Source organism: Geospiza fortis, unplaced genomic scaffold (genome assembly GCF_000277835.1).
Source record: "Geospiza fortis unplaced genomic scaffold, GeoFor_1.0 scaffold242, whole genome shotgun sequence".
Taxonomy (NCBI): Eukaryota; Metazoa; Chordata; class Aves; order Passeriformes; family Thraupidae; genus Geospiza; species Geospiza fortis.
In genome coordinates this window covers 238,988-252,882 of record NW_005054574.1, presented here as the reverse complement: position 1 = coordinate 252,882, position 13,895 = coordinate 238,988, and the positions used below count along the sequence as shown (strand labels likewise).

Here is a 13,895-nt window from a genome sequence, read left to right as displayed (position 1 = left end):
ATGAAGTCTTCTAAACATGGAGCTAATAAACAGCGCCACAACCCAGTGGACAGCATCTGCAGGAAGATCAAATCCATCCAAATGATGGACCAAGTCTCCAACCCAACCTTGCAGATACCAAAATTTCAGTCCCAGAACTTTGACAGCCCACAGAGCAACATTAAAAAAAATCTGGAAGAAATACTGAAAGGGAGAAGCTGCAGTAGTGGTGGCAGCACTTGCTCGCCCCTGGTCTGCCCTGGCAGCGGCAGCGTTTTCTCTGTGCCCTCGCCCGGTCTCGGGGCCAGCTCCAGGCACCAGACTGCAAACAGAACCTATTCCATTCCGGAGGGCAGTGAGAGATCCAGCAGCGCTTGGGTGCCTTCCTCTCCCGTGGGGAGCTCTTCTCCATTCCACTTTGGAGCCAGGGAGGCCAACGCCCAGGGCAAGCCGTGCGCTTCAGCAAATGCTGAGCCCCAAGATGTGCGGCCCAAGCAGAAGTATCTGACGTCAAGTCCCAATTTATGTTTCTTCACATCGGAAAAAAAGCCAGGAAGTGCTGTGGTCCAGCTTCCTGTGCCAAGGACATTTCCTTCAAGTGAAAGAGGTAAAAATACTGAAGAAAAACGCCCCCTAATTTGGAATTCTAGACATCCGAACACTCAGTCTATGTAGATGACATTTATTTACCACTTAAAGTGGTAAAACGCATTTTAGTAGCGCTCAAATCTTATAAGACTGCAAAAAGAGCTGAGGCTAATCTTAAATTTTCTCTAAAAAAATTGTGAGTGTAAAAAGTGAGTAATTAATAAGGCAAAAACTTTTTCAAATTTGCTAATTCATTTTTGATTTAAGAGATAAAGATATTTTTAACAGTTTAAGAGATTGAGACTACTATTTGGTTAGTACTATAACATTTTTTTGATAGCCAAATTTTATTTGGCTCTTAATTTAGCCCATGATTTGTCTATCAGACTGATTTTTTGAAGATACAGAAGTTTGGGTTTTGCTCTTAGTTTGGGGTAGTTTTTTTGTGGTTTTGAGGGGTTTTTTGTTTGTTTTAGGGATTGTTTTCTTAATAACTTAACTCAATGATTTCTCTACAATGTATCTGGAGGAGGAGGGAAGAAATACCTGGTTTCTTAAAATGTCCTGTTGCATATGTTTACACCATAGAAAGAATAACCAAGTTTTCACAAAAATACATGTGTAAAAGTAGATGCATGGAATACTTCCCAGCTCAGAGGCCCAAGCTATGACCAGTTCCTGTTGTTTAGTGCTAAAAGCTCTGCTTTTATTGGCAGGGAAGCTGGTTAGCTGCTTTTGTTGTTTCAGCCATCTGGAATGAAAGTTACTATGAGCAAATAAAGACGGGCAATAAGAGATTTATTTCTCACAGGAAAGAGGCAGCCTGTGTGGTACAAAGGTGACAATATGTGCAACGTGAGCTTGATCTGTGATGAGAATCTGCTGACCACCATCTTCTGGGCATGTGACAGCCACCACAGAGGTTTGCCAGGGTTTTTTTGTTGCTCTTTTGTTCTCCTCTCAATGGATTTCCAAGGTTCAGACCTTGTTTTGGTCCCTGAGAGATGCCAGGCTCTGAGATGTGTAGGTGCCTGTGTTGTGGCAGATGTAGAATAAATGTGTAAATGTCTGTGCCTCTTTTGCATGGTGCCTGATCATGGAACCATGGAATGGTTTGGGTTGGAAGGAACCTTTAAAGATCATCTAATTCCATCCCTCTGCCATGGGCAGGGACACCTTCCCTTATCCCAGGTTGACAAGAGCCCCATCCAGCCTGGCCCTGAGAGCAAGGATCAGTATCATGTGTCAACTTTGTTCCTCTTAAACTGAAGTCCACAAAACTAGTAAAATGGATTTTTGCACAGAAAAAACCAAAAACCCACCACTACGGAAAAAAAATTCTCAACCAACAAAAGAGCTCTACACTGCTTTTTTTTCCAGATCTCTCTCTAACTCAGTTCAGGAATCAGTTGCTTGCCTGCAGCTCTTGAGGGCAGTTGGATCCAATGCAGTTCAGCAGCGTGGCCTTTCACAGTTTTTATGGTGCCTTGCCAGGCTTTGGCATTTGACCTCTGTTTCTGCTTTAGGGAAGGTGGCAGTGTCCGAGATAATCAATTATTTGAGACATACGACCAGCTGGGACTCAGAGGACAGTGGTCTTGAGGAACTTTGCAACAAGCTTGACCCAGAGCACAAAGATATCTCCATGGACCTGGAAACCTACCACGCCGTCATGGGAGAGTGGATTGAAGACCGTAACAGGAAATGGTAACAGCATTTTGATAAATAAGTCTTCTGTGGAAAAAAGATGTTATAAGCTTCCCCTGTGGCTCTGGAAAGAAAGTGGTATTTGGATACTGTGTCCACAACATTGGGTTTGGCTAAAGTTTTCTAAGTGTTACAAAGTTGGTAAGCAGACAATCCTGCTGATTTTGTGGCCCTTGATGCTCCCTTCTTTCAGGGAAGAAGCTGCTACTGAGAAATCATCATCAAGCACGGAAGACCTGGAATCTCAAGTACCTGAAAACATCTCTAAAGGTGCAGAATGTTTTACTCTGTTTCCGTTCAGGAAAGTTCCACTTTCTTGCTCTATAACCAAAACCCTCACCTCTTTCAGCCGACAAGTCACATGTCCAGATGAATGTTACCTCAGGAAGCCTGGAGGCCTTTGGGGGTGATGTGTCTAAAGGAGACATGTGAGTCCATTTAAGCAATTCTTTCTCTGAATATAGTACTCCTGGCTTTGAGCCAGTTGACAGAAATTCCAAGAGCCTATATTTTGAAACACTATCCTTGGAGATTTTAATGCTCACCTCAGTCTGCAGGAACTCTTGATGCTGTCACCTTCTTCTGCTCAGACTTGAAAGACAACCAGTATTTTATCCTACTTATATCTTGGGGCTTCTGTGTCCATTTGCCTTTTTAATCTGTGGTCAGATGTTTGTCATGTCCTTCCCTATTTAAACAGGTTCCTTCCCTCCACAAAATTCTTAGTTGTCTGATGATAAGAAGACATTATGACCTGAAAGTCTGATCTTGCATTCTGTTTGGGGTTGTTTTTCTTATGACAGGGGGTTTGTTGAGGTAGTTTTTTTTGTTGTTGTTGTTCTTGTTGGGGTGATTTTTTTGTTTGGTTTTTGTTGGTTTTTTTTTGTAGTAGTAGCAATGAAGTCTGTAATTTGGACTTCTCACTTAACAAAGAGCAGAAGTTTCATTTGTAGCTTATGCCTAGGCAGAAATCCAACATCTGCTCTCTAAAGCTTCCCTATAATTTTTCAGGATCTCAAAAGAATGATCCTCATTTAAGTTTTGGTTGAAAGCATAAGGTGGGGGATGGCTTGGGGGAAAAGAAAGGACCCAGAAATTGAAGAGTGAATACAGAAGCATCACTAGTGATGAAGTGATTAGCAAAATCTTAAAGCACTCTCATGCAGACATCCAGCTGTGGCACTTTTTGACAGCAAACTCTAGTTGTAGGGAGTAGAAAAATGCTTAAAACCAAAAGTTCTTGATACCCATAAAACTGGAGAACAGACTTGGAAGCTGCTCTGTTATCTCTGTGCAGAGCAAATGACTGGACGCTGCAGCATCACAAGTCCTCTGTGGGCTCTCATCTCGCCTCTAATCAGTGCAGTAGGATGCTTTAAAAATCTGAAGTAGATGAAATCACCTTTCTCACTCTTGCCTGGCTTTTTCACTGGGACAGGGAGACCTCTGACTTGATAACCTGCCTTGCGGACCTGCAGTACAACAACCAGAAGCTTCAGGAAGAGAACAACAAGCTGAAGCTCACCCTGGAAGCTTTGGATGAGACCAACGGCAAGCTCCTGGCAGATAATGAACATCTATGTCAACAATTAAAAAGGTATGGGACTCTGATGGCCCCAGGCCTGCAATGGGCAGAGCTGTGATCTTCCAGCCTTGCTTTCATGCTTTTCTCCTCACCATTGCTTCATCACAGTGGTTTTCTTACCTTTATGCAACATCTGTAAGGTTTAGCCTCCTTGCCTGGTTGTTCTGCTCTGTCCCTCCTGGTTCTTATAAAATCATTCCTCTTGGAGCCAGGTTCCTGCAGCATGTGCTGGTGTGGGGGCACACAGGGAGAACCTCGGCCTAAAGCAAACAAACAATGTCACAACAATAAGATATATATTTAAAAAAGGCATTATATTACCAAGATAAGAGCCAAGCGCTGGAAGGCTTCCAATCCTAGGCCACACTCTTGTTGCCAAGCAGAGGGGAAATGAGTGTCTAAAAGCTATTTTGTTACACGTTTGGTGGACTGGGGTGAGTTGCATCACTTGTTCAGCCTTTCTGTAGCCTGAGGACATATCAGTGCCATAAGTACAAGCCCATTTTGAATTGTGTTCATCTGGCCTAATTAATTACACTGTGACGTGGTTTGGTCAGCTGCCAAGCTGTTCCCAGGGTTTTCAGGGACGATTAAGGCAAGAGTTCTGCAGGGTAACTGGCAAGGGGTGTGTGCCCTTATGTGGCACCACCTGCTCTGGGATGCTTGGAAAAGGGCCTTGTCTGTTGCTTTAATACATGGTTTGGGGCTTATCAGATTAGGGTAATAAAATGGTGCAGAGCTCATCCTTGAATGCTGAATTGAAATGGTTTCTCCAACTATAAGCCATGAGGTGTTGTAAAGATGAATTTGTGCTCAGGTAACCTGTTATATTTAACTGTAATGAGCTAAATTTTTAACATATTTAACATGGCTTTGTTTGCATCCACCTGTCTTGGATGGGGTTTCACCCCTCACTGTAAGACTGGAAGAGGGTGGTAAAAAGGAAGTAAAACCATGAGGCTTGCTTCCTGGACAGAAATTATGGGCTTAAACTTGATTGTTGCTCTTCTGTTAAGTGTCGTGCCAAAAAATAAGCCCCTGGTGGCTTCTAAAAGTACTGTTTCCGGCCTATCTGAACAACATTACCTGGCTGAAGTTTCTCTGGATTTGCTTCCCCCCGTGCAGCCTCCAGCACTCTGTGTTGAAAATCAAATCCCTGGAAGAAGAGCTAGAGGAAGCAAGAAACAACCTGAACGTGTCAGAAGAGGAAAGAAAGCAGATTCTTTGCCACAACAGACAGCTAGTAGGTGCTCTTCCTTCTTGTTTCCCTTGTAGAGCACCTCACATCTTGCTGTAACAGTGGTGTGGCTGCTCAGGCTGTTAACAATCAGAAGACCACCTCTGTGCCTTAGTGAAGGCTCGTGAGCTGCAGCAGCCTCAGCTCTCCCCTTTTTGTGTGTTCTCTGAAACCAAGGGATTCAACACCACAGCTGTGGATGTGTTTGTGATCTGTTGCTTACATGCTAAAACCAACTCTTCTGTTTTTCTCTTTTTCTATGTTTGTTTGTTTGTTTTTTCCCATAAACATGATCAGGAAAAAGAAAATCGGTCTCTCAACATCAAAGTTACTTCTCTCCAGGAAGAGGTAAAATAAATAATTTGATATGTTCTTGCCGAGCTAAAATTTGCCATTAAGAAATAAAATGTTTGTCAGACTTTGAAGCCTTGCATGCTAATTAGGTTATCAAAATATCTAACACTTTAAAAGGCTGATTTGTCATAAAACTTTATATCTTGAGGTTGCACTGCGCTTTATATTTTCCACTTGCTGGGTGAGTAAGGATATGGGGTTAGGGAAGCATAGGGACAGACAAACTACTTCTCCCCCACCACCACCTTTTTTCCAGGATTTATAGGCAAATTCCATGTATTTCTGGTTCCCACAACTGTAAACAGACAAATTCTATATTGAAACAATCTCCATCCAACACTTTATCATTTCATATTCACTTCTGTTTTCCTCCCTTAAATCCAAAGGAGTAATCTAGTATAGAGCTGCAACACCAAAAATAAGTAACAAAAATAATAAAAAAATGCAGTGGGTGGGATCTCCCATCACAGATGGATCCATTGACACTGGCCAAGGACCTACAGGAGGTTTTTAGGGAATGCAGCTCCATAAGCAGAGAATCCCTAAGCTTGTTTTTTATTCAGAGAAGAGCTGTTCATTCTTTCTGGTTTTGTTTTTTTGTTGTTTGTTTGGTTTGTTTTTTTTACTGCATCAGAGCAACTATTTTATAAACCAGTTTTTGTCAGGTGATAAAGCTTTTTAATGCTTGCTTACAGACTGTATTTCAGACTTCTCAGGGGAAAATGGCGAAACAGGTTAAATCAAAGATAGTAAAGAAAATCAGCACCTTCAGATCAGTCTTTCTGCAAAGCTCCTTAGTCCAAATATCTATTAAACCACAATTTTCTGAAAACAATTCTCATGCTGCAGGGCTGACTTTTCTTTAGCTCTCCAGGTCTGGCAGTGGTTATAAATCATGTTTTGAGGGGTTTTCTCTTTTACTGGTGCTCTGGGTGGGAAAAGGAGCAGAAGCAGTTCTGGTGGGGCAAACACATGCAGTAAATGTGCACAAATGCTGGCACTGCTTGAGAGTAGGCAGCAGCTTAGGGGTGGAGATGTCATTTTAGCCTGGTTTCTTCAAGGAGAAGCTGTCAATCCATTCAGCTGTGCCTAAACACTCTGTGTCTTGTTTAGATTATTAGGAATAACATGGACACCAATGGGCTGCAAAAGAAGATTTCGGAGCTGTCTAAAAATGCAGCAGAGCTTCAAGTAAGCATTTCAAAGCTTCAAGTAAGCATTTCAAAACAAGAGGAAGAGAAAGTCAACATGGATTTTACTTGGGTTTAGCAAAGGGGGGATTTATGCTGCTGGAAGGCAAACAGTCCTGAACCTCTGTGTTGAAGGACTGCAGTGAAATAGTAGCTTGGAGAGTGTGACAGTTTTCACCAAGGAAGTTCCTGTCCAGAGGCTAAAAACTAGGCTGATGGAAACAATCCACAGTTTCATTATTTCCTCCAAGTTAAACTTTTTTTGGATACGTTTCCCTCACTATTCAAGAAAATACATTAAGGTCATGCTTTGAGAGATGTTGCTGAAAATATTGGCCTGGACAGATGAGGGGAAACAAAAGTGACTGAAAGCTAAGAATGCTTTCATTCTTTGCTGGGTACAAGATCTGTACTTTGAAACAAACACCACACAAGGTATTCAAAGAAGAATTTGGTTTTTCTAAGTAAGGAACATTGATATTCTTTTTCCCTTCCTAGTAGGAAATAGGAACAGACTTTTATTATGGTCTGTAATGATGGCTGAGTTTACTTTTGATCTTTTCATTCTTCAGACCCAAGTCCGTATCTATGAGAGCACTGTGGCGAATAAAGAGGCAAGCCTAATCCAGGTTGGTTGCTTTTACTTCATTACTGACTGAAAACCACACAATCACAGAATAATTTGGGTTGCAACAGACCTTAATGATACCTTGTTCCAACCCCCTGCCATGGGCAGGGACAGCTTCCCCTGGCCCAGGTTTCTGGTCTGTACTGATGGGATGATTTGTAAAAAGGCAAGGCAGTAGTATTCACTGTGGCTCTGTGATTTCTACTCTTCTCCCACTGCAGAACCTGATCCTATAAATGGCTTCAAAGTAGGCGAGCTCTACTTTAGGACATGCCTATGAGTCAGCATAATTAAAGGCTTCAGGATTTTGCTTGCTTTTTTTTTTTTTTTTTGGGTATCTGAGGAAAAAACCCATCATTTTTGCCTCTGTAAAAAGGTGTTGCTTTGGGATATTGTGGCACTGACGCAGGGAGCTGCAGAAGCCTTTCCCTTAATGTCTTTTATTGAAGTTGTTTGTGTCAAATTAGAAATTGTGACTTGGAGCCCAATGGAAACAGAAATTTGTCATTTTATTGCTGAGGTGCAATTGTCTAGGCTTTACTGAGGAGTGAATATTTCACGTGTTTTTAAACATGCATTTTATACTAGAAAACAAAGCTAGAAGACCATACAAATGTGCTGGCATTGTCTGGATTCATGAATTACGCAAAGAGCTTTCTATGCCAGTGGAGTTTCTACTCAGCAGAACATGCTACAAATCTCCTGATAAAATATTTGGCTATTGGGCTCCCTGCAAAGGGACTGCAGGTGAATTCAAAAAATAAAAAAGAGAACTGAACTTGAGTGTGATCCCGCTGATAACTTTGTACTGAGTGCTTTAATAGTTTTGGTTTGGTTGGTTGTTTTTCCAGACACAGCTTAAGGACACAAATTTATTAAAATCTTTTTTTTTTTAAAGTACCTTTTACTTTCTCCTACTTGAATGATTCAAAGCTTTTGTGAGCTCTGTAGTATCATTTTATTTCAACAAGATTCTCTTAGTCTATTAACTAAATGGGAGTTTTGCAAGTAGACTGCTAGATTACATGTGGATAAATGTGAGTGGTTGGAATAATTTTGAAGAAACTGGCATGGAAACTTGTTGTCATTAGGGTAACCTGGTTCTATAACCTCACTTTTCCTGCCTAGCTTTCTGTGCACTTCATCTCTTTCAAAAACCTCAATGATTTTTAAAGAGAGAGTAGGAAGAGCTCATAAAAGTGTGAGAGGACAAGAGCTCCTACTCTAATTTCCCATTTTCTCTTATAAATTCTCTGCTGTCTGTGCAGTATCTTTTATTTGAATGGCATAACCTGACTGGGGCTAATTGCTAGTTGCTAGGAAAGGTGATGCTTCTACTAATTCTTCAGCCCTACCATGAGGGCTGACTCTTTTTCAGCCTTTCTGTTGGGTTGTGTTTAATCTACAGGGTGCTGCATTCTAATAATGAAAAACAAGTAAACTTGAAGCATTGCAAATTGCTTGAAGGGTCAGTTGGGATTAAAACTCATGCTGGCATACAATATAGGTCATATTTTAAGTTAAAACTAGAGCATTTCTGTCTAGTTTAATCTGTTGGACCTGAAACCAGGTGAGTAATATGTGAAAGTACAACATTTGGAAAAGAGGGTTTGTCTCCTTAATTTCAGAGTTTAGCTAGGAAACGTCATCTGAGTGCTTTCTATTAGTTAAAATTCAAGGTAACTTGTTCTATTCTTTTAAATTCACAACTATTTTTATGTCATGATCAGGTTGCTGCTCAAGCTAAACCTTACCTTTTACTGCTGTGATGTAGGATGGAATATAATTTTTTTGTTGTTGTTTTCTCAACAATCTCTGCAGAAGGAGCAGGACATCAAGGAACTCGAGCTAACCATTGTGGAGTATTCCTCAATCATAGAGGTATGGGCTGGGTTGGGTTTGGCCTGTGCTGATTCTGCATGGCAAAGTCAGCCTCTCACCAAACCCCATGGATGTTTCAGACACTGAGAGCTGAAAAAAATAAACTGCTGGAGAACATCCAACACATGCAGCAAGAGCTGATCTCGTGAGTACTGTGGCCAAATCCCAGGAAAGGCAGTACATCAGAAATCCAAAACAGACTGATATGTATTTTTCCTGCTTCTTTTAGGCATGGGTTGAGTTTACCATTGTTGTATAAATTTAACAGCAATATTCCTGAAGGGACGAGCACACTGCACTGTGAACTGGAGCTTGCAGAGTCTTCTGAGGTATGGATTAAACCTGAATTTAATCTCTTCCTAGTTGCCTTGCATCAGCAGAGGCAGAACATAGCTCATTGCCTGTATATGATTAGATAAGTCTGGAATTTGAAGCCATTAATCTTAGCATGTAAACACAGAATGAGAAGGTTGCAATATTGTTCCAAGCACCTTGGAGAAAGTCCAAAAGAATACCAAACAAAATGCCTGTAGATATAAAATATTTGCTCATACTATCCTAGAATGGCCTGGGTTAGAAGGAACCTTAGAGATCATCCAGTTCCAACCCCACTCTGCTCTACCCAGTAAATCTGGAGGAGCTTGGGTCATGCATTTAGCTGGCAGAAGAACAGATAGATGGGAGAAGATAGCAGTTTTCCAATATATAAAGGCTTTTATGCTGCAGAAAGTAAATGACAGTCTGCTTCTTGTGCTGCCTACACCAGACATGAACAATGATTCTTTTTTCAATTGTGAAAGAGGAGACTTCTTTTTCTTTGAAGTTGACTGTAGTGAGAAAGGAAATTCAGCATTAGTGAGCATCTTGATAAAGTTGTGGGGTCCTAATCCAATGTACTGTTAAGAAACTCTGATAAGCATCTCTGGCAAACCAAATATATTTAAATTAATAAAATAAGTTATTTATGTAAATAGAAGGTCATTATTAGACTAAAATACCTTAATCAGAATTATTTACTTATGACTACTTGTACAGTGCACTAGCTATTAAACTAATAATTTCCAAGCTAATAATTGTTAAATAAAGTTTATTACTTATGCATGTTGATGATGATGGACAAATCTTGTTCTGCTTGGAGGAGTAACTTTGAGGGTGTGTCCCCACTTGAGGGAGGGATCTCCACACACACCCTGCTAGAGGGGGTGTGTCAGAAGCCCTGACTTTAAAAAGTGGGGCTCGGTTTTTATGGTATAAAGTTTATCTGATTGACTGTCAGATCTTTCCAGGTCAGCTCAGTTGGGTCCTTTGTCAGGAGCTTCTCCTGCCACTTCCTCACTGGTGCCAGTTTTTGTCAGGAAACCTCGTTTTTCACATCCTCAGAATTTTTAATTTTGGGATCAAGGAATCAGGCTGGTCTTTGCATTCTCCAACGCCAACAGCAGCATGATTCCCACCCCACCCCCCCCCTTATAAATCCACCACTGATGATTTTTGCAAGTAGGGTATCGCTGAAGCTGTTTTACACCACTTTAGGCAGAGCATCCTGCTACACTTATGGCTTTGGTTCTGATTTTAAGGTGAGCTATTTTGTTCCTATTTCCTTGGACAATCCATGGAGTCCCATCCTTCCCTATGTGCTGCTTTCCTTTCAGACACAAGCTGTGCAGCACAGCTGACAGCAGGGAGATGCTGCTGAGTGATTTCCACTTACTTTTGTGCGAGGTGCATTTGCACAGTTAGCGTGTATAGCAACAACAACAAAAATGAACAAATAGATAAAAACATCAGGCCCAGAAAGGAGAGGTAGGCTTGGCTAGGCAACTTTGAGGAGTTAGGTATCATCATATTTTGCAGCTCCCCAGAGCCCAGTGAGTCATTCTCTTTGCCCTTCAAAGTTGAAGAGACACGATTCCACCGAGTCACCTGTAAGCAAGGGCTCTGCTTACTCATCACTTGGTAACGACTCCTCTGGATAAAGATTACTGATTTCCTCTCGCCTGCCCTGGCAGGGATATTTACACTGGATCACTCAGCAGCTTAGCTGGCTTGCTTTCTTTTCGTTTTGTTAAATCCTTGTCGATGTGATGGTTTTGAAAAAGTTTTTCCAAGCCTCAAGTTTTGGTAGCTCTGACCTTCTGGTAAATACAGAGCCAGGGGTACTTCAGGAAAGTCTAAATGTCACTGCTGCTGGTTTGTAATAAGGGGATGTCAAAACAAACTAGCTGGCTCTTCCATCTCTTCAAAGATTATCAGGACTGAACGGGCATCCCTGGATGAAACACTGGACTGTGAAGTGCAGCTTTTGCTTCAGGGGTCTGAATATGCAGGAGAAAAATTCAAGACCATCATGAAAAACCTGGTCAGTAGCAAAGCTTACGTGGATAAGGGTGCTGTCTCTGGTCAGCAATTTAATTAGGAATTCTCCAGGCATTGATAATCTTTTGGAAAACTAAGAATAGTTTGAGATTGGAGGGAGGTCATAGTTTAACAAGATCACTTGGCACCTACTCTAACATTAATTTATATCCTGGGTAATTCTGGGCAGAGTTGTAGATGTGCACTAAAAATCATGGAGTCTGGGGAGGTTGTTTTGGGGTTTATTTTCTTTTTCAGCAAGAGGAAATCTCTGAAGCAGAGGAACTTGTCATGGCTTCATTAGAATGGGTAAAAGATCCTGATGAGGACATGCAACAGGCCTGGGAAAGAAAACTTGGGGTGAGTAGCTGTTTTTCTGAAGCATTTAATGAAACAGTGGGGCTGTGCAAAAACTTCAGGTGGGTACCTTGCTGCTGCATGCTGTGTGTGTTTATTACTGGAGATAGATGGCTGCATGGAGAGAAATATCTCCTTTACTGGAGTTTTCTGAGGAGGAAAAGGATGATTGCTGTTCACTTACATGCTGTGCTCTTGCTGGCTTGTCTTGTGCAAGAGCTCCCTTAGTTAAAACTCTGCTTGAAGGAAAGGGAAGACAAACCAGGTCAAAAAGCAGGAGGTCAAAAAGCAAAGGAGGCTTTATAACCAAATTTCCAATTCAAAGCCTCCATAGAGTTTATTTGTTGTGAAAGGTGAAGAGTTTGGCTTTTACTGGGTATATTCTACAGGAAAAATTTCAACAAAACCTTGTTTTACAACTTAATCTTGCATAATGTATTTTTCCTACTCCTCATACCTCTGATGAGGCTTGCAAGCACGGACTTTTGCTCAAGGTACTGGTAAAAATATCTTCCCTATGTAGTGGTAAGTGCCTGTGGACACAACTAAACACTTTTGTTCCCTCCTCCTCTCCCCTGTAACAGCACAGTTTCTGACATTTCCATGCATCTTATTGGATGTGACTTTGACCTGCTCCTTTCTGCTGATCAGTTGTTAGGAATGCTCCAACAAGCCCAAGCTGTACATTTATGCTGTTTCCCAGCTCCCTAATGGATGTCAAACCCCACAATTCCTCTCCCTTGGGTGACAGCAGGTGCCACCAGGGGATGTGCTGCATGAGGTCTCGCTTCTTTGGGGAGAAAGCTGCCCTTCTTTGTTCCTCTAGTGCTACAGAATGGTGTAGCTGGGCCTCTTCTGCCTTCCTGGGCAGGGCTGGAGCAATCCCTGGGAGCCATCCAGTCCTGGAGCCAGGGTTTTTATAACTTCAGCTAAATCCTGAAACCTTCTCCTTAGAGAAGGTGCAATCCTCTCACTCTCTTCACCCAGATGTGACTTTGGGTAGACTCTAGCAAACTGCTGGCTTGTGAATTGCTATGGCTTTTTGATCTTGACTGGAAACCTCCTCCTGCAAAGCTGTCAGAGCTGAAAAAGTCTTGTGAAGTTACATTCACATTGGGATCATATTCCTGTTAAACATGTGAAGCTAAAATCTTTTGGTATAGGAGTTGGAGTTGATTGTGGCAAATGAATCCTACTCTGGCTCCTAAAGAGTGATGTATTTGGAAATTGAGTTAACAGAGGATCAAGAAAGAAAAAAAATCCTTTAAAAATAAAAGGTCCCATCCTTTAGGGTCCCATGGGGGATGAGAAGTGACTTCATGTCAAAAATTATCTCCACCTAGACAGAACAAGCCAGGTATGCGTGAAGTTTTGTGCATGCGGCTGAACACCAGTAGATCAAAAAAAAGGGAGAGAGATTCAAAGTAGCTTCTTCCAGCCTCAGAGAAAGTTTATGGTCCAAGATTCAATTAGCTGGCTAACAAAAGTTGTCACCAGAAGCCTTGCCCACCATTTCCTGTGAAATTTATTACGGACATGTTTTGCTGGGGTTTAGTGTTTTCAAAAACATTTTGAAGGATATTAGATATAAAGCCAACCTGAAGTGTGCATATATACATATATCTAAGTGTATATAGTGACACCAAAATCTTTTTCACTCTTCTACTGGGAGATAAGACTGGTACATGTGCCCTGAAAGGCCTATACTGCTTAAGTGTCAAAATTATGGTGTTTCTACAAGTGAATGCTGCCTGCCTTGGCTGAGGAACAGACCCTCAGGATGTGGGCAGTTGCACATGGTCACATCCCATGTCATCTTAGGAGCCCTATCAGCAAAAACTGCTTTTTTTTTTCCTTTTTTTAAGCATGATACTTGATGTGCTTTTTTTTTTATTTGAAGCTCATGAGCATGAGGCTCCAACTTGCAAGCAGGCAATGTGGCCTGTATTTGTAAGATTGATGTTTTCCCCTTGGAATTGCTGCAGAATCCCAGGAATATAAACTTCATTCTTTCCTGACCTCTGTTTGACTCTC

At 41.5% G+C, this 13,895-nt stretch overlaps 1 protein-coding gene across 1 annotated transcript in view; it reads left to right on the top strand.

Annotated features, from left to right (window-relative positions):
- LRMP (lymphoid restricted membrane protein) overlaps positions 1 to 13,895 on the top strand; it is a 34,496-nt gene continuing 20,601 nt past the window's right edge. The window contains exons 1-15 of the mRNA XM_014310709.2: positions 1 to 586; positions 1,379 to 1,489; positions 2,094 to 2,274; positions 2,468 to 2,544; positions 2,624 to 2,702; positions 3,713 to 3,871; positions 4,985 to 5,102; positions 5,394 to 5,444; positions 6,564 to 6,641; positions 7,213 to 7,269; positions 9,090 to 9,149; positions 9,230 to 9,294; positions 9,379 to 9,478; positions 11,395 to 11,526; positions 11,763 to 11,864. Of these exons, the coding sequence (XP_014166184.2) occupies positions 1 to 586; positions 1,379 to 1,489; positions 2,094 to 2,274; positions 2,468 to 2,544; positions 2,624 to 2,702; positions 3,713 to 3,871; positions 4,985 to 5,102; positions 5,394 to 5,444; positions 6,564 to 6,641; positions 7,213 to 7,269; positions 9,090 to 9,149; positions 9,230 to 9,294; positions 9,379 to 9,478; positions 11,395 to 11,526; positions 11,763 to 11,864 (1,956 nt within the window). The remainder of the gene's footprint in view (positions 587 to 1,378; positions 1,490 to 2,093; positions 2,275 to 2,467; positions 2,545 to 2,623; positions 2,703 to 3,712; positions 3,872 to 4,984; positions 5,103 to 5,393; positions 5,445 to 6,563; positions 6,642 to 7,212; positions 7,270 to 9,089; positions 9,150 to 9,229; positions 9,295 to 9,378; positions 9,479 to 11,394; positions 11,527 to 11,762; positions 11,865 to 13,895) is intronic.